This window comes from Pleuronectes platessa, chromosome 12 (genome assembly GCF_947347685.1).
Source record: "Pleuronectes platessa chromosome 12, fPlePla1.1, whole genome shotgun sequence".
Taxonomy (NCBI): domain Eukaryota; kingdom Metazoa; phylum Chordata; class Actinopteri; order Pleuronectiformes; family Pleuronectidae; genus Pleuronectes; species Pleuronectes platessa.
The window spans coordinates 13,587,042-13,612,549 of record NC_070637.1 but is presented as its reverse complement, the minus strand read 5'-3'; the positions used below and the strand labels follow the sequence as shown (position 1 = coordinate 13,612,549).

The 25,508-nt window shown below is 40.3% G+C and overlaps 1 protein-coding gene across 1 annotated transcript in view; it reads right to left on the bottom strand.

Moving 5' to 3' along the window:
- The window catches only part of eys (eyes shut homolog), a 159,696-nt gene that overhangs the window by 133,041 nt on the left and 1,147 nt on the right, over nucleotides 1-25,508 (bottom strand). Inside the window, exons 2-11 of the mRNA XM_053436051.1 lie at nucleotides 25,167-25,283; nucleotides 21,163-21,353; nucleotides 20,274-20,401; nucleotides 18,474-18,588; nucleotides 15,049-15,208; nucleotides 8,933-9,037; nucleotides 4,500-4,639; nucleotides 2,539-2,702; nucleotides 2,123-2,376; nucleotides 426-530 (exon numbers count right to left, since the gene is read on the bottom strand). Coding sequence (XP_053292026.1) covers nucleotides 426-530; nucleotides 2,123-2,376; nucleotides 2,539-2,702; nucleotides 4,500-4,639; nucleotides 8,933-9,037; nucleotides 15,049-15,208; nucleotides 18,474-18,588; nucleotides 20,274-20,401; nucleotides 21,163-21,353; nucleotides 25,167-25,283 — 1,479 coding nt within the window. The remainder of the gene's footprint in view (nucleotides 1-425; nucleotides 531-2,122; nucleotides 2,377-2,538; nucleotides 2,703-4,499; nucleotides 4,640-8,932; nucleotides 9,038-15,048; nucleotides 15,209-18,473; nucleotides 18,589-20,273; nucleotides 20,402-21,162; nucleotides 21,354-25,166; nucleotides 25,284-25,508) is intronic.

The window sequence follows — 25,508 nt, the reverse complement described above, 5'->3', positions numbered from 1 at the left end:
CGGACAATTCTGACAACTACATCTGAGTTGAATTAGAGAGGTGCCCATGCATCAGTGCTTTGCAGGACAGGAAACAGTTTTATTTTCTACTGACGTTGATGCCACAAAATAAAAAAGTAAAAATCCATGAGTTTATTATTAATCGCCTTCCCATAATACAGTTGTTCTGTTTCTATTTGCTCTCCTTTGCGTTGTAACCAGCCTCCCTCCTGCATTCAAACTTTTACGAGTCTAACTGATCATTCCCGTCTTAGCGAGTGCATCTTGAATAAAAACTGAAAAATGATCACAAGTGCACAATTAGGTTTGCATGTAAATGTATGAGAAATAAAACTTTTTACACATTCCCCAGGTACAGTAAGACAGGGAATTAATAGCGAGGTATTTTTGTAAACATGCTCAATAATACACAAGTTGGTGCTTACCAAGGGGACAATGACAAATGTAGTCATTTATCAGATCCATACACAAGCCTCCTTTTAGACAAGGCTGAGACCAGCAATCATTTACATTCTCCGAGCAGGCCCTTCCTGCAGGATAAAGAGAGAAACAAATAAACTCTACTTAATGTCACAGGGAGTGCAGCTTAAAATAAGTTTCTGCTGATAAATTTAGCCGTCACTGAGGATGTTTAATTCTGATCTTAAGTACAGAATGAAGCTTGACAAAACACGGCAGCATTCAGAACACGCACGGGAGAAATTTCTGTTCATTTTTCTTAACTTTGAGCCGCATCTGGTTTATTAGGGACGAGGCTTAATTTCACGAGGAAGCTGATAGCCTCTGATTCCGCTGGCTGAAATGTGATGGAATGATTATGTGATCCGCATGTTGCAGCTCGTACATGTGCATAAACGGCATACGCTTAATTTTAGGCTCCTCTGGGCAGGAATAACAAGTGGAATTGATTTAAGATTTGACTGACAAACTTAAAGCTCCCACTTGCTCTGCCCTCTGGCCAGATTTCAGATCTCTTAGTTCTCCTTGAGCCAGAGAGCTCACAGAGAACTAACAGCCCGACGTCCTGGGGCACTGGTGAACAATTTGCAATGCTCTCTGTCTCTACACCAAAGGTGATTGTACTTATGCCATAATGACCCCACAGACTGGCAAGCACTCTGTTAATCACGCACTGTAAAGTACTCGCATAATTAAAGTTGTACCTCCACAAGAAAATATACTGTACAAGCTACATTTAATACTACAAACTACGACTGGTATGATACTGAGCCAGGTCCTCCTTCCAGCAAATATTAATTATTATACCTGCATAGACATTACTGCACCACCGATCTGTTTGAGTATTCACATCAAGATTTACTATTAAATGGATATTGATAACTACCTTAACTCTAAATGCGTAAGAAAAAGACAAATTAAATTATTGAAATAGAAAAGCTGATAACTAAATGTAACTATTTTTTAACTCCACCAAGGTGGTTATGTTTTAATCAGCATTTGTGTGTTAGTTAAGAGGATTATGCAGGATGGGTCAGGAAAGAGCCATAAACTCTTTGGTGCGGATGCAGGAATTGTTTTTTCACTTTCTTTCACATTGCAAGAGGGCAATTTTGTTGTTATGTTAGAATAGAGCTCATAGATCTTGATTCAAAAGAATGCTGTTTCATAAGGGGACAATTGGGCCTTGGTAGAAGTATGAGAAGGATGAGCTGAACTGAGTACCCCTTCTAGTTCCCTCCTGATTTAAGTGCAATCACTAATATATAATTATAATAATCACTATAATTTAAGCACTGAAGGTATATCATAAAAAATGATCAAGCCATCATTTATGTTATTGCTGAAAATGTTTATAGTTGTTCAATTTTTTTTTATTAAAACTTTAATTTTACTTTTGTCACAATTAAATGACTGTTTTCTATATCATATATAGTAATTCAGATTTCCATATACTTTCATTTGCTACCCACCTGCCCATGAGCCCTGACCACTGGACCACAGCTATCAAACATAAGCGTTTAAACCTCCAAGTGAGTGAAAGCTTCATATTTCTGTTCTAACATTATAACCTGTGAACACTTGCTCTATAAGCTCATATCCCTGTGACCGGCCACACTGAAGTCTGCAAACAGGATCTCATTCGCATCAGATGGTCTCATACCCTGGAACCCCGGGGGACAGTGGCACTGATAACCACTGATTAGGTCCACACAGGTGGCACCACTCGCGCAGGGGAAGCTGCTGCACTCATTTGTTTCCAGTTCACAGAGCGACCCTTCAAAACCGAGCGTGCAGCGGCAGGTGAAGTTGTGCTGCCGGTCCAGGCAGACGCCGTGTTCGGAGCAGCGATGGCCAACGCAGTAATCAATGTCCTCTTCGCAGTAAACGCCCGAGTATCCTCTGGGACAAACGCACCTAGCAACAAAATAGAGAGACTTATTTTTCTGAATACTGCAGAGAGTGGGAGAACTTCTCTCAACCCTGAAGGAGCAGAAACAGTAAATGTCACCGCTTTTACAATCGCTGACATTCCGGTGCCTGAATGGCCCCGAAGACAATCGAGATTTCAACACTCACCTGTAACCATCAATCTCATCCACACAAGTGGCTCCGTTCTGACACCAATGCCGAGCACAATCATTGACATTTATATGGCAGCTCTGACCGGACCAACCAGGCATACAGATACAGGTGTAGCTTGCAGCTTCGTTCAAGACGCAGCGTCCTCCGTTGGCACAGGGCTGTTGAAAGAGAACAGCGCTGTTATAAGAGATGTGCTGCTGCGTGTGCAGGAGTCAAATTGCCTCATATCGAAGGCTAATATCATACATTTGTACTGAGCACATTCTGCTCCTTCACATCACTGTTATTTTACAATGAGACCTTTTAAGCATTTCTTTGCCCGGCTGCCTGAAAATGAGGGTCATTTCAGCCACTTGACACATTCATGAATACCAATTCATGCTTTCTGATGGATTCACTTTCCATGCATCTAGATTCCATGTAGCATCAAATCTAACAACAAAAGATCAGTGGTCATTGAGTGGCTCAACCACCCAGGAGCACCCAGTAAGAAAAAGATAGCCCTGTAGCTGGTACGTGTGTGTGTGTGTGTTTATATATAGCAGAGGGGAAACAAAGGGCCACAGGAAGTGCTGGCTTGTGAGAAGGTGTATAATGCAGACATCATGGCATTTCTGTACGGGGGCCAACACAAGCTTTGCTCCACAGCGAGTGATCATCTCCATCTGTCTCCTGAAGTAGCTTCCGTCTTTGGTCTTAGCCATTTTCTTTAAATGCAGAGAGGGCCGATTCATCCAAACATACAAAGAGCTTCTGCGCGAACGGAAATACAGACATTGCAAATCTTCCGCAGCGCTCAGCAGGTGGCAGAGGCCTTTTCAGAGGCTTGTTCCCCTTGTGTGCGCCCCAAAGCAAAACCCATGATAAACAATGGCAGCTCTTGTTTTTTTTCTCTTTTCTGCCAAACCTGCTTTCAAGCCTGGAAGATGTGCACCCACATGAAGAAGAAACGATCATAAACATTTGCTTGATTTAAATACACAGCATTGAGTGTATTGTGAATAACATGTATACCTAAGCCATTGAGTCTCTGACCAGGAGTTTCTTTATTATTTAGAGTCAGGTATAAGGTCAAAATCCACTACTTGATTAAATGTGTAGGTTTCACGCAGCACACACAGGAGCATTGAATTCTCTCTTTAGTCAAGAATTTAATAAAAAACCTAACAGGTAAACCAACATACTGGGCGGCCTCGGCACCAGCTGATTGCAGTGTTTATGGATTATCGCATTTGCTGTCAATCTTCCTGTGGGATTTATGAGTATGTTTATCCCCATGTACAACAAAGGATTATCCCACATTTTATTAATACGATACTGAATTATACCGGATACATTCACACTTATGATCTCCAAGTTTGTTGTTTGCACTTCTCTTACAGGTTATTATAAGTCACAACTTTTAAAAAAATATGAAAGTGTTTAAACCCTTAAGAGACTGTTTTCTGTATTTGTATTCAATCACCGTTTGATTTATTTCTTATACCAAAGAATGGACTAATTTTCAAATAAATCCATAATGTGTCAGGTGAGTTCTATGTGAGTCACATGTTTTTTATGTATTTCATTCAGGTCTAGATCCAGGGGAAGGGCGTTGGGGGGGGAGGCTTTGCTCGAAGCTTTAGAGCTAACAGTAGACAAGGGGTGACCTAAATGTTTTACTGAATCAGGGGCTGTGCATGAATGTTGGACATCTCGTCCCTTCTCTGCAAATGCTGGCCCCCTTAAGTCCCCCAGTGTGGAAACTCCTCTAAACAACATAAGTAAACACATAAAAACCCACATCGATCCACTTGCTTTGGTTCCCTGCTGCACTGCTGTAGAGATTACACAGGAGTAGCTTGGAGAGAGAACGAGGATCGCAAGGTCTTTAAACATGTGCACAACTATAAGGGGCATGGTGGACGCACAACAGCAGATGAGGACAAATAGTCTATTAAGATGCTTTTACTCACTTGAAGGCTTTGAGGGCAGGGTACACGGCAGGTGTATTCAAGACCGTCAGGCAGATCCATGCACTGAGTCGCTGGCGGACACGTGTTGTCGGGCAGAGCACACGCATCAATGTCGACGTCACAATTCTTTCCCAGGAAACCTGCAGGACGAGATTTCAGAGAGTTAATGTAACTGCTGCGACACAAAGTAGATCTGTGATCAGTGTCACAAACCCAGCTCTAATTTAGGTCCCTGTACCAGGCCGGCTCTTCTATATATTTAATAAACAAGGCCAAGTGCGGGTTGTCTAGAGGATTGGCCTCATTTTGAAGAATAATCAATGTGGCAATTAATTTAACTTGAGTCTAAATTTTTATTTTACCATTAGTTTAAATAGGAAACATTAAGCGTCGTACTTCCTACTTTCCTCGGATTTTCTATCTAATCTTTCTAACTTGCTCTTCTGGTTTTAATATTAATCTGTAACAATTATCACATATTGTAGAAACTTTGTCTCCTCCCAAAAATAAAATGCTTTACATTTATTTCTAGATAATGTCTAATGTTATTTTCAAAGAAATTATTTGGTATGACTAAGTGAACCATACACTGACATAACTTAATCCTGAATGCTTTACAGGGGTTAAGAAACATCATATGCCTTTATATATGTATTGTTGATGAGGACACTTCTATTGTTGTATCATATTAAGTGTCAGGTAGGGCTTATCCAACAGCTTGTATATCAATCATGTCATAAGTCTGTGATCAGTATTCCTGTCCAGAACTGTGGTCAAACACTATTTTCCTATATTTCACAAAATCACTTCACGATGAGACGGATGCAGCAGATCAGGCATATGAGCTGAAGAGGCTTAGATTTACTGAGATAACGGATGAGATCTAGCAGCGAGGCTGGGAAGCCAGTGCTCACCCTGTGGAATTTCGTTACCATGGAACTTTGGCCACATCTAGTAGCAGTTTACTCAGGGAGTTAGGGATTCACTATCAATGATTAGGGCAGGCTGCAGAGGGTGTTTCAGAGGAAGCTGAGAAAAGAGCAAGCAATGGCCCTCGCTGAAAAGAAAGAGTCAACCGGCTTGTGTGCAGAGTATGGATATCTATCTTGTGTTAACATGGGAGATACAGCAAATATTAGTGTCAAGCCAGCAGTCAAACAACACTCTATAGTCTCTTTATAACCTTCTTACATGTATAAGAGCTTTCCAGCACATGTCCACAAAGTGCAACTTAGTCTTACTCTTTGGTATTAACAGTGACAGCAGAAATACACTCTACTCATCACAAGTAAATATGTGAAACATTTATATTTTTCTCATATGCAACTTCCACCACCGAGGGTTTCAAAGTCAAAACAATAACAAAAAACCTGGATTGATGACCTCATAAAGCAGAGTGGGATCATGGGAGCTACCACCATCGCTGATGAAAATCTCCCTGATGGGACTAAGGCGCAAATCATGTTCACGGATGATGTAATGTCTTTAAGTTTCATTCACAATATGCAGCAAACGGCAATGAATCATTGTAATACATTACGAGTGACCGATACAAATATTAAAAAGGCAAAGAAAAGCCACAGGCAAAGCCGATTAAAATACCTTGAATTAAAATACCTTGAATTAAACTGCGGATTTCTCTGGGTTTTAACATCGCTGGAAAGATTTTGTATAGCGCAAGTACTCAAGTCAACAAAATATCTAACTTAAGATTTAGTAGTTATGAGACATTTTAATAAGTATTTTTAAATTTCATACCTTAAACTCACACACAAGCCAGTGCAAGAGGGTCCAGTGCTGACCCATGCTCTGAGCTGGTGTGACGGGGGAGGCACACAGTCACTGTACAGGCTTCTGGGGTGTGGTGGGTCTAATTCAAGTTGACACCTGCGATACAAGGCTCCCATTCGATAACCCCATAAACACAGCCATCAGCCCACTCCCTCATTTCCACAACAATGCCCACCAAATCAAAAGGCCAAAGGGACAATTACATCACATCTGGGAGAAACATTCCAAGAAAAAAAAGGGGGGAAATGACATTTCTGTTGTATTAAAGGTCATCTTCAAATAAAAAAGTAGTTTGGACTGACTTCAAAACATGCTCTCAATTACATGTTTTCTATTCTCAAAAAGAAGGATTGAATTTCTTATCAGTTCATTATGAATTGTTATTCAGAAGATCCTGGGTTTGAATCTTCCTGAAAAGATCTCAGTGTGTCTCCAAAGATTCTCTACAGCTTCCTCCCTGACTTCAAAAAAAGTTCAGTTAAGTGAACTGGAAACTGGAAATTCCCTGAAGGTATAACTTTGTTTTTCTCTCAATGTGTTATAGCCATGAGAGAGACTGGCAACCTGTCCAAAGAATGACCCCTTGTTTCACCCAAATGCATGCTGGAGGAGTACCCAGCCTCACACAGCACTGAATAAAACAAGTTGTACAGGATATGGGTGGGTGTGTGTGTGTTTGTTGGTTAGTCGGTCGGCTAGTTGATGAGTTGGTTAGTTGAAAAGAATTTTAAGGCTCATTTATGTAGACTTTACCATAAAAAGAGATACAGCTGTTTCAAGCGATGCAACGATCATTGCCCACATGCTTCCAGGAATTCTTTACGTTGGAATGATTGTTTATCGATGCTTCCACTAGAGGGCAGCTCAGAGTAGAACAACAAACATGTCGACAGTGGAGGAGGCTGCGTTAATGTACGTCTAAGATAACAGTAAAAAGAGTCCGTTTTGTAAATGGCAGGTGGGTAAAAGAATCTCCAACTTGCAAATTCTCTCGTAATGCCAGTCGACATTTCTTCCTCGTGTTCTATGGCTGTCTTGATTGAACTAATGGCAACACTGCCCCCTGTGATGTCCAATGGTACTTCTCTGTTTTATGTCTGTTTCCTCCATATACATACGCTTTCAGAAGACTTGCACAAATGCGAACAGAATGAGCGGCAGAGAGCTCTGTTCCGCATCCAGTGTTGAGCATACATGAGCCTCTAGACACTATAAGAAGTGCCAAATTCATGATTTGATGAAAGTACAATGCCACCTCTAAGTGTCCCCTCAATTTGAGACTCAATTGTGCCTTCCTTTCAGCGGCTGATGCAGCACCTGTATCATTGACCCCAGTATCTTTCATGTTAAATTGAAATTAAGTGCACATACACAATGTTTCATTACCATCAATATAGCATTTGTCCTAAAGAAACAGAATCATTTACTGAGAACAATAAAAAAACATCACCTGGCCACTGAGATGCTCAGTCTAGGGTGCCTTTTGTCTGACTGTGCTGTGAAACCTTTCCGTAAAGTGGCAAGAGCAGTTGCCAGACTCACTAACTGAGCTGTGCCCAAAAAAACAGAGTGCTCCGTCAAGTGGTCCATCAGTTTACAGTCGCTGAATCTAAATTCAGACTCAGCCGGTGAGGCACAATGAGCAATTATGGGGAAATTATAATAATGGGAGTTTCATAATGTAATATTTGCACAATTTGGGTGCCATTATTGAGCTCTGGCAAAGAGCTTGGTGTTTTTTCTCAGCTGTCAATCACAGGCCAACACTGCAAACTGATACTGTGGATAATGTGAGCTTTTTGGGAAGCGGGTTTTTCATTCTAGGGCTTTTCTTAAGCATGTGGGAAAGAAGTAAACATGGTTTTACATATATTAATTTAATGAGAAAGAAAAATATATTGATCCATGTGATAATTTAAAGATATTACTAGACAACCTACTGTATGTTGCATATTTTGTTGACTTGTGTACTTAAATTAGCCAAAATCTTTCAAACAATGTTGAAACCCAGAGATAGCCACAATTTTTAATATTCAGGGAATCATATCCCCTTTTGTCCCCGTCTCTTCCTCTGGGGCAAATTATGTATGAAGGAGGAAAATCCCACTATAGCCAGTTAGCAAGCCAGGGTTTGTCCTTTCACTGTTTGTATTGATCAATTGTAATTGATCGTGATTATTCATTTTTGTTTGAAGAGTAATGTGAATAAAAGTTGAACACATTACGTCATCCTCGAACATGATTAGCACCTGAGTCGTGTCAGGTAGATTTTCATCTGCCATATTGGAGAAGACAACAATTCCCACGATGCCAAGCTGTTTCATATGTCATCAAACTAGTTCTCATTTTTATTGTTATGATAAGAGACAACAAAGTTACAAGATATTTTACATTTAAAACAAGCTGACTTCTCTAGCCCACTGTCTGCAGGCAGGATGTGTCACAGTCCAGGGACTCTGCTGGTAAAATCTAAATCCCTGTTGGTTTTTAGTGGACAGTGTGATGGCTGGAGGAGCCCTGGCTGAGGATCTGAGGAAACATTCACTTTACACAAGTTTAAAAGGTCTGCACGGCCGCCTGCTTTAACAGATACCACTTAAATGTTATTAAAAAGCTCCGGTTTTGAACATAGTCCAACATACCTGTTGGACATTGGCATTCGTAGTGTCCCAGCAAGTGGGAGCATGTGCCGTTGTGCTGACAGGGGCTGGAGTCGCACGCGTTGAACTCTGTCTCACACGTTGTTCCTGAGAGAGAAAAAAACCTGCTGCAATTAGTTGCATTGGAATTGCATCATGATCCTCAGACAGTAAAGCTCTTTATGAGTTATAACATTTTACATATTTCATTACCTGTGCATTGCATTGTTAAAACGCAACCACAGTTGTTTTGGGGGAAATACACTTATTTTATTTCTTGTGGAGAGTCAGATGTCATCACGCGGCTCATGTGTCGAATAGATAACTTGAGTTTTGAGTGCAGACTGAAAACACGGCAAGGGGATCGGCTCAGGTGTAAAAGATGAATAGAAATCTATGGACCAACAGTTGTATAGTGAACTAATTGACGTACAAATTGATATATCCTCTTATTGATTCTGTTCACATTCTCTATATTATTTTTTACATTTCCTTGTGTCTATAGTGTATATTTACATATTTTACAAAAAAAATGACAATCCCCTTTGCTGCTATAACATGGAATCCCCATCGTGGGACTACTAAAGGATTATATTATCTTGTCTATTCTATATTCTAACATTTAGCATACAAGTATAAGTGGTATCCTTCTATAAATTTCATCAAGAACATTCCCAAAACAGTCCATGAAGAGTTGTCTTTTCGCCAGAAACCAAAATGAGGCATAAACTTTCCTTTACTAAGAGGCTGAATGGAGGTGAGCCCATGGGAAAGCCAGAGCCAGAGTCCTGGTTGGACTTTCTTGTTGAAAAAAAAAAACCAGACACTTAATAATGAGCTATGTCCTGCCTGTACAGAGCGAATGGGGTGGGGGATGCTTGATGGGAGACTGGTCTAGTGCTCAGCTGCCTCAGCAGCTGCTGGTTCTACCAATGTGGATGGGGGAGTGGGTGTCTTCCAGCGCAGGTTATTAATTTCAAATGTCCCATCATCAATAACAGAGCAGCAATGACACGTAGTGAAAGTCGCTTCTTGACAGCAGCAACCTCATGCTACAGCACAAACACTATGATTGATATCATCTTCACGGGAGTTGCTACAGGTCATTATATGCAAAGCATGCCACGCCGCGCAGCAGCAAATTATACAAATTCATCCTGCTAAAATCTGAGAAATGCTTTTGCTCATTCTTAATGGCTGTGGATAAAATCACTTATGTAGCACTGCAGCCTCTTTTTATAAAACTTTAATGACTGTAAATATGGTGAATTAAGATGCAAAATGTTTGTGTAGCAATGTCTAGAAAGTCTAAAAGAATAAATAGCTATATGTCTTGAGGTCAATATGAATATAAGATTTTTTATTTGGGCAACACACTTCTGGCTCTTGAGCACAATCATTATTTACCCGCAGGTTCCTTTAGGCCCGGGGATGCTAATTTCCCAGATAAAGTTATTCATGCAAAGACCTTATTCTCTCCATTTCAGGTGAACATTTTTAAATGTTTAGCACAGTCCATTCATTTTTATTTCACTAAGCAGTGTACTGTATACAGAGCCCCCACATGTTATATTATGCACCCAATTAAAAGCTAATGAGTGTGTGTAAATTAGACCAGCGTAACATAAGCCAAGAGTTTGTTGTTCCATGAAAAATAAAGCCTTCAAAAACGAACACCAAACGCCAGTGCTTGGGTAATGTATCCTGACTTATGATCTGTGATAGAGCACTGTGAGGTTTCCGGGCAAAGCTCGGAATTAAATTGGCCTTTGCAAGCTGCATGGCTCGTGAAAATTCCAAAACAAAAATCCCAAGATGCCAGAATATGATGAATTCTATCAGTCACTAAGACCTGCCAGGGTGCAAGAGACAATTTTCCATTACTGAAGTGGCAACAGATTTCACCTTTGAACAGAGGGAAAAAATTGTGTTCATGTAGCGCTATGTAAGGGCTTATCTGACTGACAGGTGAGTGTGTCAGGACTTAAGGCGAGATGGGGAATACGCTACAGGCCAAAGCCTGACTGCACTGGGGGAGGAAAAACAAATTTTACAATATCGATTGTTATATTATGTAAAGTTTTAGATTGTATTGTAATTAGCAAAAGAAATGGACTGTAAAGTGGTTTGAGTGGTCATGAAGACAATAAAAGTGCTTTATAAATACAGAACATTAACCATTCAAATACAGACCTATTGATAATTTTGTTTTGATACAACTATAATATTATCATAAAAAGAAAAAGAAAAAACTTTTTTTAATTTACATTTAACAGAAGAAAGGCTTCAAACGTTTTTCTCTTATGGAATAAAAACACACCCGCTCTCATATATGGTCTGTCCCAGACAGCACTGAGCCTCATAAAAACAGACTGTATGCACAGGATTTTCAGTGAGGACTACACAATCAAAACATTTCACTGTAAATATAACTGTGTCTTTCCTTGTTTCCTCAATGACACATTTAAGAAAAACGCACATGAATTTGAAAACCTTTTCAGGCATGGCACATATAAGTGTTTTTTCTTCTTAAATTTGATAAGACATAACAAGCCCCTTTAGTTTGGGGGTTTTGTTTTATTCCCTTGTTTCCTTGTTTCTTTAGAACAGTTGTCACTGATACGTTTCTGGCCATGTTCTGAGCTGGCAGCTAATTAGGAAGCCGTTTGCCAGAGCACTTGAATTAAATGCAATCATCAGCAGGCCTTCGAAATGTCAAGGAGGCGAGGCTACTAGTATACAGTGCCTTGCATAAGTATTCACCCCCCTTGGACTTTTTCCCATTATGTACTGTTACTAACTGGAATTCATATAGACTTAAATAAACTTTTTCCCGTTTGATCAACAAAACATGCATAGTACTTTGGAGGTGCAAAATAAATTTTATTGTGACGCAAACAATAATGAGAACAAAAAAGTTGACATCTGTTGGGTGCATAAGTATTCACCCCCCTGTGTCAATACTTGGTAGAACCCCCTTTCGCTGCAATTACAGCTGCAAGTCTTTTGGGGTATGTCTCTACCAGCTTTGCACATCTAGAGATGGAAAGGTTTGTCCATTCTTCTTGGCAAAAAAGATGAAGCTCAGTCAGATTGGATGGAGACCGTCTGTGAACCGCAATCTTCAAGTCTTGCCATAGATTCTCTATTGGATTGAGGTCTGGGCTTTGACTGGGCCATTTTAAGACATTAACATTCTTTAATCCAAACCATTCCTTTGTAGCTCTGGCTGTATGTTTAGGGTCATTGTCCTGCTGGAAGATGAACCTCCGCCCCAGTCTCAAGTCTTTTGCAGACTGCATCAGATTTTCTTCAAGGATTTCCCTGTATTTGGCTCCATCCATCTTTCCCTCTATTCTGACCAGTTTCCCTGTACCTGCTGAAGAGAAGCATCCCCACAGCATGATGCTACCACCACCATGTTTCACTGTTGGGATGGTGTGCTCAGGGTGATGGGCAGTGTTGGGTTTTCGCCACACATAGCGTTTTGCATTGAGGCCAAAAAGTTCAATTTTGGTCTCATCTGACCAGAGCACCTTCTTCCACATGTTTGCTGTGTCTCCCACATGGCTTCTGGCAAACTCCAAACGGGATTTGTTATGGATCCCGTTCAACAATGGCTTTCTTTTTGCCACTCTTCCATAAAGGCCAGATTTGTGGAGTAGACGACTAATAGTTGTCCTGTGGACAGATTCTCCCACCTCAGCTGTGGATCTCTGCAACTCCTCCAGAGTAACCATGGGCCTCCTGGCTGCTTCTCTGATTAATTTTCTCCTTGTCCGACTCTTCAGTTTGGGTGGACGGCCTCCTCTTGGTAGGTTTGCGGTTGTGCCATATTCTTTCCATTTTCTTATGATGGATTTTATGGTGCTCAGAGAGATGTTCAAAGCTCTGGATATTTTTTTATAACCTAACCCTGCTTCATATTTCTCCACAACTTTATCCCTGACCTGTTTGGTGAGCTCCTTGGTCTTCATGATGCTGTTTGTTCAGTAATGATCTCCAACAAACTCTGAGTCCGTCACAGAACAGGTGTATTTATACTGAGATTAAATTGCAGACAGGTGGACCCTATTTACTAATTATGTGACTTGCAAATGTGACTTGTGAATGCAATTGGTCGCACCAGATCTTTGTGAGGGGTTTCACAGTAAAGGGGGTGAATACATATGCACTCAACACTTTTCAGATTTTTATTTGTAAATAATTGTGAAATCCATGTAATATTTCCCCCCACTTCCAAATGATGCACTATTTTGTATTGGTCCATTACATAAACTCACGATGAAATAAATTTTAATCTGTGGTTATACCATGACAAAATGTAGAAAAGTCCAAAGGGGGTGAATACTTATGCAAGGCACTGTATAAGCTTCAAGGAAAACAAATAAGATTGCTACATCCAGAGAACTGGCCTTTTGCTTAAAATCTGGCCTGTAATTGTCATTGTCACTTCATACACTTCCAGTTAGGTAATTAACTATGGATGCTACTTTTTGTGTTTAGAGTTCAAACGTCCAAAACGGAATTTGCCTCTAGGCTGCATCAAACACTTTCTTGAGGTTGCGTGTGCAGTCATTAGGAACTACTGCAACCTCTGTTGCTCCTATCAACTGTTATTCCATTGTCCACTGCCACCTCTTCAGGGGGGGTCAGAGGTCAGTTGTGGAACAGGAGCCCTTGAGTCAGCTGTGATTCGAGTCTTTGGGAACATTAATCAAAGCAGAAGCTCACAGACATGACAGCGTGATCCTAAACCTGACGATTAAAGAGCGGCCTCCCCTATTACAACGTCGACCTGCTGACCCATGAACAGTGCAGGTACAGCATCAGACGTCTGCGACTGAGCACTAGTGTGACGCCTGAACAAACATGCTCTGAAACGTGGCATGTTTTCCAGCAGATAAGTGGATACTAGCAAAAACTTGCACAGCAAATTAAATATTAAGTGCAAACATCAATATGAAAATACATTGTCAACACAATACATCAAATGGTAACATTTATGTTGAATGTTTTACATATTGCAGTCACTATCAAATGCAGCAAAAATGTATTGTCTATACAGGGATATCGCAGAGTGCATGATCTTTTTTTAATTGTGCTATTTTAAATTGTAAATGATACATTACGGGTGTAGAATGTGTATCAGCTGCTGCACACTTTAGTTTGCCGATTGTCAAAAATGTCACATCGTCAGCTGAAAGAACAATGCAGGATCCAACACATGCAAAGCCAGTGCAGAAGTTAATACTGAGTTAAGCTGCTACAACAAAGACTTATTCCTGCGTATTGGTTTTGCAGTCTTTCTGCCCTGTAATGATCAAAATGCAGTTTTCTCAAAACGCAGCCTAAATGTTTGTTTTCAGCAACACCGTTTCAACTGACTACACACCAGTCAATTAACAGATCATCTGAAGCATCAGAATATATGTTTGTGTTGTATATCCTCAGTAAGGTGTATCTTAGATAAGGTCACAGTACAGATCGTTACATTGCTGATCTTTTTATACAACATACATTTTTAATGGCCACCTACCAGCCAATCAGAAACCCGTGTTTTTTGGTGACCAAAGTAAAAGTGTATTCATTCTAGCAGATATGAATTATGCATGTTTGATGGAAAACATGAGCTTCTCAAGACTTGTTCCTGGATTTTAAGCAATATTTGATGCCATCTGCCCTAACACACCAACAAAAGGCAAAATAGAAGCATTTATAATTTATGGATATGCTCTCAGCATGAGAGTTGTGTGTGTGTGTCAACTGTCTTGGATGCAGAGTGCACAGTCACTGTCCTACATGAGTAAAATATTCAGAGAACTACTGCTCTCACTACCTGTCTGCTTCACATCCCTGCAGTGCATCGTGCATACACTGCATTTACACGACGTTAACATAAAACTGAGTCTGTAAATGTCAAAACAGAAGAGACCGCTCTGCCAATAGCATTTAACTGTCAAGCCATGTCAGTGGCATGTCAGTTGTTTCCCAAACATTCATCAGTCATTCCAGCAACCTGCCCACGAGGGTTTGTGCGAATCGATCGGTGCACCCTGCCAACGGACAGACACACAGAAGTATGGGAAGTAGTCAAAAACCATGAAAAGTTATCTTACCCGTGAAGCCGGGGGGGCATTTGCAGGTGTACTCTGGGGGAGATGACGGCTGACTTGTTGTGATGCACGTGGCTCCATTCAAACAGCTGTTCGGTCGTATCAGACAGGCATCGCCCACATACTGACAAAACTCCCCAATCCATCCCGCGGCACAAACGCACTGCAGGAAAACAGAGCAAGATTGTGTTATAGTGAGTGTGTATCACAGCAGCCTGTATGTTATTATTGTCTTAGATCCAACCTAGAACATTGGATTTCAAATGTGAGGGTTAAGTTGTTGACATGCAGTTTTCAGGGTGCTTGTTGTTATTTCCTCCACACTTGTGTAAACAGTGTTGAGGGAGCGTATCCTTTTTTAGCCTGGGGAGCAAAGATAAAATGGCAACAATATGCACTAGGGATGGGCATAATTAATCGACGATCGATTAATTGATCATTAAGAATTTCCTCGATGAAATCATTTTTTCATCGAGGAATTCACTAATTACACATTTGACCACGGGGGGGCAGTGTTTGAAAAAAACGCCACAGTCCTACTCAGTTACCTGCGACTGGCTGCGAGTTACCGTGTAGTTCCATTTCCAAAGTAAACATGAAGAGGTCACGGCGAACCAAGTCATTCAAAAATGACTTGGTTCACTGCCAACACTGCGAAGCTATCCCAGAGGCTGGGGGAGACGAGGAGCCTGCGTTGTCTGACACGGACGAGGGGAGCGCAAACTCCGGAGCCGCAGCCAGGCTAGCCAAGTTAGCACGGAGCTACCTGTGTATCACGGCGACGTCAGTCCCCTCAGAGCGGGTTTTTCGGCGGCTGGACTGACGGTCACTGCGTTCGCGTCTGACCCCAGAGCAGTTTAACATGCTCATCTTTCTCAACACAAATCCGTAGGCTGGTGCTGAAGTTGTATGTGAGTTACTGGTTATTTTTATGAAGCTTTCTCGACTCAGTACCTTGTTTGATAGTTTTGAGTTACATTTGGCAAAACCTCTAGTTGTTGTTTTTTTATATTATTATTATTTTATTTTGGAGGAAAAAAAACGAGGGTCAGTTGTGTTTAGTAGCACCGGCTTCTAGCTGTCGGCTCCGCTGTTTAAGATTACGGCAGCGCATATTTTGTTCATCTTGTAATAAAGATCTCAATGAGGAAACACGCTTTTTTTTCCCAATGCATTTTAATGTAGCTTATAAATAGTGAATTTTTGAACTTGAAAATATTAATGATTAATCGAAAATTCGTCATTAACTCTCCCGACGATCGACGAAGACAATTTAATCGAACGCCCATCCCTACTGTGCACCCAGTTCATCTGATCGAGCTGCAAAAGTCCTCACATTAAAGGGTCAGTTCGCCCAAACTACGAATCTCCTCACGTTCTCTCCAACACCCACACAGACCCAACCGCGTTGGAAATGAATTTGCTCAGGTTCTGAGGTTCACCTCTCCGATTGTCTGCCATTAGCTCAAAAGGATGGAAGCAGATGGACTCTGTGATAGTCACAGCATTAAACAACTATCTATCTCCAGCTGCTAAGAGGTTTCTCAATCAAAATAACAAAACACCTAATTTGATGATGTCACGAAGCAGGTTGGGATCATGGGAGTTGTTGTTTTCAAACGGCATTGAATGATCCTGATCTATTTTGGGTGACCAATACAAACACTGGAAGGAAAAACACTGGGGATTTATCTGGGTTTGGAAATTGTTAACTTTTTAGATATGTAAAGTATAAACAATCAAAATATACATCTGGGCGTTTTTAGACATTTTAAATGTTACACATTATATCTTGGAACATACACTCAGTAGTGGGTGATATAAAGTAATGGTTTTCCATTAGATATGCATTATAAAAAAATACAAAAATTGAAATAATTTCTAAATGTTGACATCATCAAACATAAAATCCTATTACGGTGAAGGTAATAGTCTCATGGATCGATATAATAAAAAACCTGACATAAATCCAGACATAGAGTATCTGCATGGCTCGATACTCTGTCCTTATCGGTATTGGAGGTGGGATTTTTTTTCAAATATGGGTGAACTGACCCTTTTAAGCTAAACTGATTAATTAACCTCAGTAATTTTTTTTATATCAAATCCAATGTACTGGACCGCTCTGTGTATCGACCAATAAAATCAGCTTAATGTGATCTTTAGTTTTATTCCTCCTCGTGACAAGGGGCCGACCGTCCTTACACGAACAACCCAATGGTTTTCACATTCAAAGTAAAGTCACATCCAACTATAAATAAAAAGAAAAACAGAAACTGCCAATTGGAAAAGAGCTACACTCTCTGATGATGACTGACCCTGGTAGGAGGCACATCAACTTGAAGCATCTGAAAGTGGATTTGAGATTAACAACACGCTAATGGAATACGATTGATGGAGAATAATTAGGAGCTATGGGCATTACGGAGCAGTCTCAGGTGTTGTAAAAAAAGAATAGACTTTTGAGGCGAGTGAGCAATAGAGAGGCAAATTAACCCAGAACCTGTACGTCTGAGCAAAGCGTCCACATACCCACCATGATTAATGGGTTAGAATTGGATTACAGCTGTGTGTTGACATTGTCTAACACTGGTGTGTGTTTTCCTTCATTGAAAAAATATTTAAGTTAATGATAATTGTCCCCATGTATAGAAGGTCACAGACTAAAGGGCTAATGCTATTAAATACAAAAGCATATTGTATATTAAAACCCAGGGGTGATCCCCTTATCTATTTACACTGTAATGTTTCTAATGGGAAGTTCAAAGTAGCCCACAGGCTCACTATTACAATTTGACTTTTAAAACACACACATTAATATAGATTGCACTTTTCATAAATATATTATATTACATATGTATGTATCACATTTCTATATATTTATGTTACAAATGGCTTTACAATGAACAGGCAATGAGAATTGAACAATAGGACTCTAGCACAGAATATTGAACAATCAAATAAAAATAATTTAATTAAATGAATAGGATGATGAAAATAGAATACAACTGATAAGATTTATATATTAAATATTAAAATAGAGATTATTACAATATTAAATGTATGATGCGATCATAATTTGTACTGAAGGGAAAAGGAAAAAAAGTACTTTAAACAGTACGATACACAATATTAAACATAAATACACAAATTGTTGTATTGCAGACAATCAAATGACATTATAAATATTTAATTCTGTTTTCTTTTTTATTCATGAGTCAAATTATAACCTATAGCTTTTGCAAAACACTTTTTTACAGTGTTTCTACTCAAACGAAAGATGTATTGTATATGCGGTGTGGATCACAGCTCTGCCTCTGACCGTGTTCTCCTCCTGCTCATTCCCTGACCCCCATTAAGGCGCCCTGTGAGTCATATTTTGTAGGCTTCAGAGTATTTAATTAAGACTGAAACATTGAATTACTTACCTGATATCCGTCAATTACACTCAAGCACAATCCCTCATTTAGGCAGTTGATATTGAGCAGCCCGCAGTAGTCAATTACTTCCTCACAATTTTTCCCAGAGAATCCTCTCAGGCATCTGTTGGGAGGAGGTTGGTGTCATCAAAATCAATTCCCCCCGGAGCAGTGGGCGCTAACAAGCCATATTTTCTTTGTCTTTTACAAGATACACGAGGGGTTATAATTTAGTTTTCTATGACCTGTTTGCGATACGGACCTTCGGAGAGGCAGGGTGTACCAATTAGAGCTTCAAATGCCAAATGGGTCGAGATAGAATATCAAGACAAATTAAGGTCCATTACAAACCATAGATTATACTTTCCTACAAATGTGAAAATCACTCTTTATTTTGCTGATGCCTAATTCAGATAATAAGTCCTTCACTTAATTATTTTCTATCTAAAGTTCTCACCATTAAAAAGTTTGTACAAGGGCCCAAAATGACAAATAAAGAATAAAAATAAATATTCAGGTACTGTCTGTCCATTATTTTTTTAAAAGCCCCCAAACAAGTTTCAGCTGAAGCTGTATTGTATATTATTGAGTCCGAGAGCGAAGACCAGAATTTATGTGCTGACATAAAACTCATTAGTCTTGTGATCTGGTCCAGTTTAATAAGGGGATTTAAAAGACATTGAATTTAAAGCAGATATATAAAACAAAGAGGCTAATAAATGTGCAGAAGACTCACAAACATGTTCATAAAAAACAAGGAGTGACTCAACAATATCATTCATGTCCGGTCTGTTAAAAAGCCGTTAGACAGTAATGTCTAAAAATTATATTATCACATAATTTCAAGTTTTTCCCTCTTCACCATAAACAAGCTATTTGAAGCCAGAGGGAGTGTCGTCTTGCCAACAAGTCACACGTACAAACCAGAAGTTACAATTTAATTTGATAAAGTTATGTCAGGGGCAGTGTAGTTTTAGCAAAACATACCCAAACGGGAGCAACTATTATATATTTTGGGAACTATTTTATGCTTACACGGATTAATACACATATAGTGTGCAATTCGGTTTATTCAGATTAAAGGTTCAGTGTGTGGAGTTTAGTGATATCTAGTGGTGAAGTTGCATGTTGCAGCTGAATACCCTTCACCTCACCCTCCCTTTCCAAACATGAAAGAGAACCTGTGGCAGACCTTAAAAAAGGTGTTTAGTTTGTTCACTTTGGACTATTGTAAAAAAAATATATATAGCGGCCTACATAGTAAGGACCCACTCCTGATGTAAATATAAAGTATTAAAATATAAAAGTAAACAACAATTTGTATAATTGGGAGGAAAAAAGCTAGCGAAAACATCCCTAGGATTATTACATATTCAATCTCTGCCATTAGATCCCTTTCACCGACATCTTTCACACTGGAACTTTAAGTCAAAACAGTGCAGGGTATCAAGTCACCCAGTGTAACAGTGATGTGGCTTAGTGAGGTTTATAATTATGTTTAATGGAGGAGGCCCAGATGAAGTTACATCAGGCTCAGGATTCACACACAATACTTAAATACGATCCATGTATGAGCCCTTTACCTGGAAGGGGTTTACAATAAATACAAAAACATAGAGTATTACCTGCCAGCAATGCAGCTGGAGGTTTGATTGACAGGTATTTTGAGAACATTTTGAAATCCTAATCACATTGAAAAGGTGGACAAAGAAGAACCATCTCTTTTCACTCGCAGTGGACCAAGCATTCACCAGACCTCGCAATCATCTAGAAAGGGATGCGTGAGAGTGGCCTCTGTGTGTTTTTCACCTGCAGACATAATGACTTCCCCTGGACACGCAGGTGGCATTGTTGCGACATGGCATCGGGCTGCACGGGCTCCGCTGCCTCCTGCACGCTGCGTCCACATTACCATCTGCACACACACATTCAGAGGCCTGCATGCAAGGGCAGAAACAAACAAGGTCGCCCGTCAGCAGCGGGGAAACAGGGTCAGATTACACACCCACACACACAAATTACATCAGTAACTGCAGGAATATTATCAATAGGCATTATTTGTTTCTGATATCTACACTAACATATACGAGTCAGATACCCAGGCTAATAAATGCTAATGTCCATGTAATTCAACGTCAAACAAGGATTTACATTTCAAATTAAATTTTTAGATAGATATTTATGTTAAGCAGCAGCGATATGAGGCATTATTTTTGACGAGTGTGCCTTTAAGTGCGCTGGATTCTATTCTAAGGCGGCTTGTGAAAATGTGTAGCACTTGGAAAACTGTAATGAACAAAACAAAGGTCATGGCAAGGCAATTAGACCATTACTGCATTTTCTCCAGTGTATCCTCTTGAACGTCGGGACCTACTCCCTCCTCTGCCGACTGCATGACAACAATAACGTTCCCCGAGAAAGGTGAAAATTGCAGAAGGCATCCAATTACAAATGCTTTTGATGAGAGCCGTTTCAAACTGGCACTTAAATATGCGCTGGGACATTCAATCAAAAATGCTAGAGGAGGCAAGCACTCTTTCCCCGAGCTCATCTTCAGGGGGAAATATTAATTGCCAACGCAGCCGTCGGAATGAAGCAATTTGATCTCGATTTAAGACACTATATTAATTTTCCATGTGCCATTTCGTGTTTATATCCCGCAAGATAAAAAAACAAATAAGGGAAAATGAGTCCTCACACGCTCCCCTGCAGCGCAAATGTGCTCCTCCTGACATGCGTATGACGTGCAATCCAAGTCGGCCCCGGAGTCGCAGTAGAGGCCAGAGAATCCCTCTGGACAACGGCACGCAATCCCATCGGGGCTCTCCTCACACAGGCCACCGTTTCTGCATGGATTTGGACGACAGGTCCTCGTCTCGCAAGGTGGTCCTGGACGACAAGACAATGTGACACTTTTCATTAGATTGGGGGAAATGGGTTTTACTTACACGAGCTATGATGAGCAGGAGCTGCCAATCACATGGTCACAGAATCTGCTGAAAGCCATCATGTACACACAAGTGGCTGGAATGGAAAGTAACGTTGGACATGTATGAAAAAGCTTCAAAGGCTGAAAAGAAATGACTGACGTGACTTGTAATCCGCGGAGGACGGGGTGATTGACGTGGTGCATTAATAATTACGCAGGACAGAGGCGTGTGCCATCCCCAGTTATTATGCATGTGTACAATTGAAGCAAATACTCCTTCCATCTCACTAAAGGCAACTGTACATGCAGTGTCACATCATCGGCCAACAACCGAACCATTTAATAATTAACATATGAAGAGTTTGATTCATCTGATGGAAATAACATTGACATTGACGCAGAAAAGACTAACTAGGCTAATTATTCAGACACTTGCTTATCTGACCCAAGATCCTGTGTGGCAATGGAAGAAACTACCAGCAGAAGAACCTACTTTGAGGTTCCTGTCTGGTTTCCTCCTCACATGATGCTTGGAATTGAAACCAAACTGTTTAAATTTGGTTTCATCAGACCAGAGAATCTCGTTCTCACAGTCTGAGAGTCCTTTTGAGGTTTTTTTTGCAAACTTCCATTGAGGAGAGGCTTCTGATTCTGCCTTAAAGCCAAGATCAGGGGAGCATTGCACTAATGGATGTCTTCTTGGAAGTTTCTCCCATCTCCAAAAGATAAGTCTTTAAAGCTAAAAGGAACTTTTTCGTTGATTTTGGCGCCTCTGTGGACAAAAGCAGAACTGCATCCACTGTCAACTGTCGTAAAATTCGGTTCAAACTAGGGCGGGGCGAAACGACTTCAGATTTTTAAAGTAATGAGATATATAGTAATAAATAGAAAGTTATTATAATGCGATAGAAATGGTTTTCATGGAGGATTATAAAGTAGTCGGTGCTCTAAACATTTTTACAAAAATAAAGTAATTATAAATTAAGCAGTAGCCGTTGGTTTTCTAAACCCTGCAGTAGCACAACACCAGCAGCTTATCCAGAGACAGGCCATCGCTGCACTGACATTGTATGCAAAGGATAAAATTAGACCAAATTCACTGCAGGTTCAAGGTGGATAAAATTTGATGTTATTCCCTAGTGAGGGTTTTCCTTTTTTTGTGTTCTTCACAAGGTGCCTACACATTTATCTTTCCGGCGAGTCTTTCTTTGCATATTTTCTTTAATCCCCCTGCTGATACAAGTGCTCATGTCCCAGAGGCTCCCCCATAGCCTCCTCTGTGGGCATCAATCTTACGGTGTACGAATTCAGGGCTTGCTTTTGCCTCAGCTCATTTTCCACCAGAAATTGACTTTTCATAACTGGTCCACAAGAAGTTGCATCTACACAAACTAATATATGTTTTAGGGGAAAAGCTCCATCTGCCGTGTGTATTTATGACACAGATAACGACTGTAGCACTTTCTGCACTCAGGAGAAAATGTCCTAATGTGTAATCATTTTGGTTTAGGTCATGCATTCGATATTTCAGTTTTTATGATCGTTCATATTTGTGCAGGTATTTATCTCTACCCAAGATCTCCATCTCCAACACCCACATTATTGCAGTGATTATGAAGTGCAGCGATATTATATACATAGAGACACAACATTTTGTCAGTACATTATTAAATAGCTCAACAATGGTAATGGCTGAATATACAGAGTCCAAATTAAACTTAAAAAATTGATATAACCTCCATCAAGATTGCGAAACCAATTAACACCTTACACCAAATGGAAATGGCCCCATAAAGATGGTAATACTTGGCAACAAATACCCGAGAGGTACCGCAGAGGCGAGTCAAATCAAAAGAAAATCTCATTTGAAACGTCCCATGAGTTTGGCTCATTATTCTGTGCGCATAGACTTTGGCCTATGAGGGCAGCCGGCGCTGGAGCAGCCACTAACTTCCAGTTGATTAATGAGGCGACTGCAGCAGGGAGGTGGAGGAAGCACAAGCTCCACAGAACTCCCAAGAAGCTGTTGGGACAGGAGGACACCATGACTGTGCGAAAGCGTCCAGCAGAGTCCGCTTACTTAAGAGAGCGGCAGCAATTACAGCCAATTAGATAAAAGCCGTCGAAGCAGAGGTTGCATTTAATTTACCGATTTGTGTTTTGATGTGAATCGCAGGAGTTATCCATCTCAAAAGTGAACAGGCGCGGATTTTGTTTTACATAGCCCACTTGTTTCTTTACCAAAGGTCATGTTCAGTCATTACTTTCTGTATTTAAAAGTTCAACTTGCATTAATGGTGATTTCATTTTATTCAAACATTTTGTATGTTTTATCCGTTAAACCAAACTAAACTACAATTCTAAAGCGAATGCATATGTTTTGGGCATATTTTGGGGCCATAAATGTAATTTGAAGCATACAAATGTTGTAATAGATTTTAAAGAGTACAGATTTTCAAGTTCATATGCAAGTTCTTAAAAACATATTCGCAAGTAATTCAATGTAAATCAACACACATGAACTCTGATTATCATCCTCCTCTTATATGAATATCAGCATCAGCCACCCCCCAGAAAATCCATATTGGTTTGGTTCTAGATAAAAGGCAAAGCAATATTATTCCTTTTCTACGACATCATAATTTATCTTCTTATCTTCTCATTTAAATTGTAAATACGTCCTGTGAAGTGTCTATACCCTTCACTCCCGATGCTCTTCTCCTGCATGGCCTTAATCTGCTCTTACAAGAACGGATGCCAGACAGCACTGGAAGTAACCTTGAAACCACATCTCCAAAATAATAAGCTGAAAGCACGGGCTGGACCGGAAGAGGCAAAGCTTTGACACTTCAAGCATGCTGCCAGGACAAAATGTGCTCCAAACAACACAATGAATCAGTGTGAGGAGCCACCTGGAGTTCTTACTCCCAAGAAAAAGTTCCTCGCAGGCTTGTTTTCTCAGCAGCCGCTCAGATCCAGGGCAGCCCGAGGAGTATCCAGGTCCTGTAACCCATTTGTGCATGATACTCATTAACCTAACTGTATGTTGCGGAGACTCATTACCTAAATATTGGGTGAAGCGATAATGTCTCATTAACAAGCTCACCGCGAGTGCCAGTGCATGTACGTGAGCCTTCAGTAATTTGTCTCATGCACAGAGCAGGGAACAGAGAGTGGCTGCCCCAAGGAAAATATGTCGTGAAAGTCGATGTAGCTACCTGATCAAACCATCAGCTTAACATGCAGTGGTTTAGATTTGTAGAAATTAGAAAAAGTAGAAATCAGATGAACAGATTTTTTTGCCTGCTCCATCTCATATTAAACAATGAAACTTGAAGTCTTATTAATGTTTGAGCCATGCTTGTACTTTTTTCTTCCAGGCTCCCAGAAGTCGTCCAGTATCAAAGTTCTGATTTTATAAGCTCTGCAAAAACAATAAACAATAAATTTAACTTTAATTGATTGCTGTAAAACCCTTTTTTTTTTTTATCAACGTGTCATGCTCAGTTAACCAGCAGTTTGACCGCGGCTTTTAACGGCCACATGTCACCGCTCGTAACACGTGGTCTTTGATTTGAAGGGGCCGCTTCATTTATTACGATGACAATATAACATCAAGCGGAAATCGGTGTTTAGAGCCCATGAGGAAAACGCTGATCTTCCTTGAGAAATGGCTTCTGGAGTTTTCAATCTCAGACCTTCGTGGGGACCGTCCCCCCCTCCAGGCAAATGACATTGTTTTACATTCAACCTGCTGAATGAGAGCCACTCACCTGAAACTCCTGAGTCACAGATGCATTTGAAGGACGTCGCCGACACTTGAACGCATCTCCCACTTTCACAAATGCTGTCACAGTTCTCCTTCCCTTCCACTTCGGAGCAGTTGAGGCCTGAAACAAACGGGTGAGTTACTTTGACCGTTGACACATAAACACAGAGAGAAAAGGGAATTTGGAGATTCAATGCAGGCGCACAACTCCGGGGCTATTTATCTGAATTCCTAATTGAAGAAAGGAAAATTAAATTATTGCTATGGATGATGCTGCTGCGGAGAGAGTACATGTCGGCAGGAAAGAGATTAAGGAAGGAGTCATTTGGAAGGCAAGCTGCTTTAA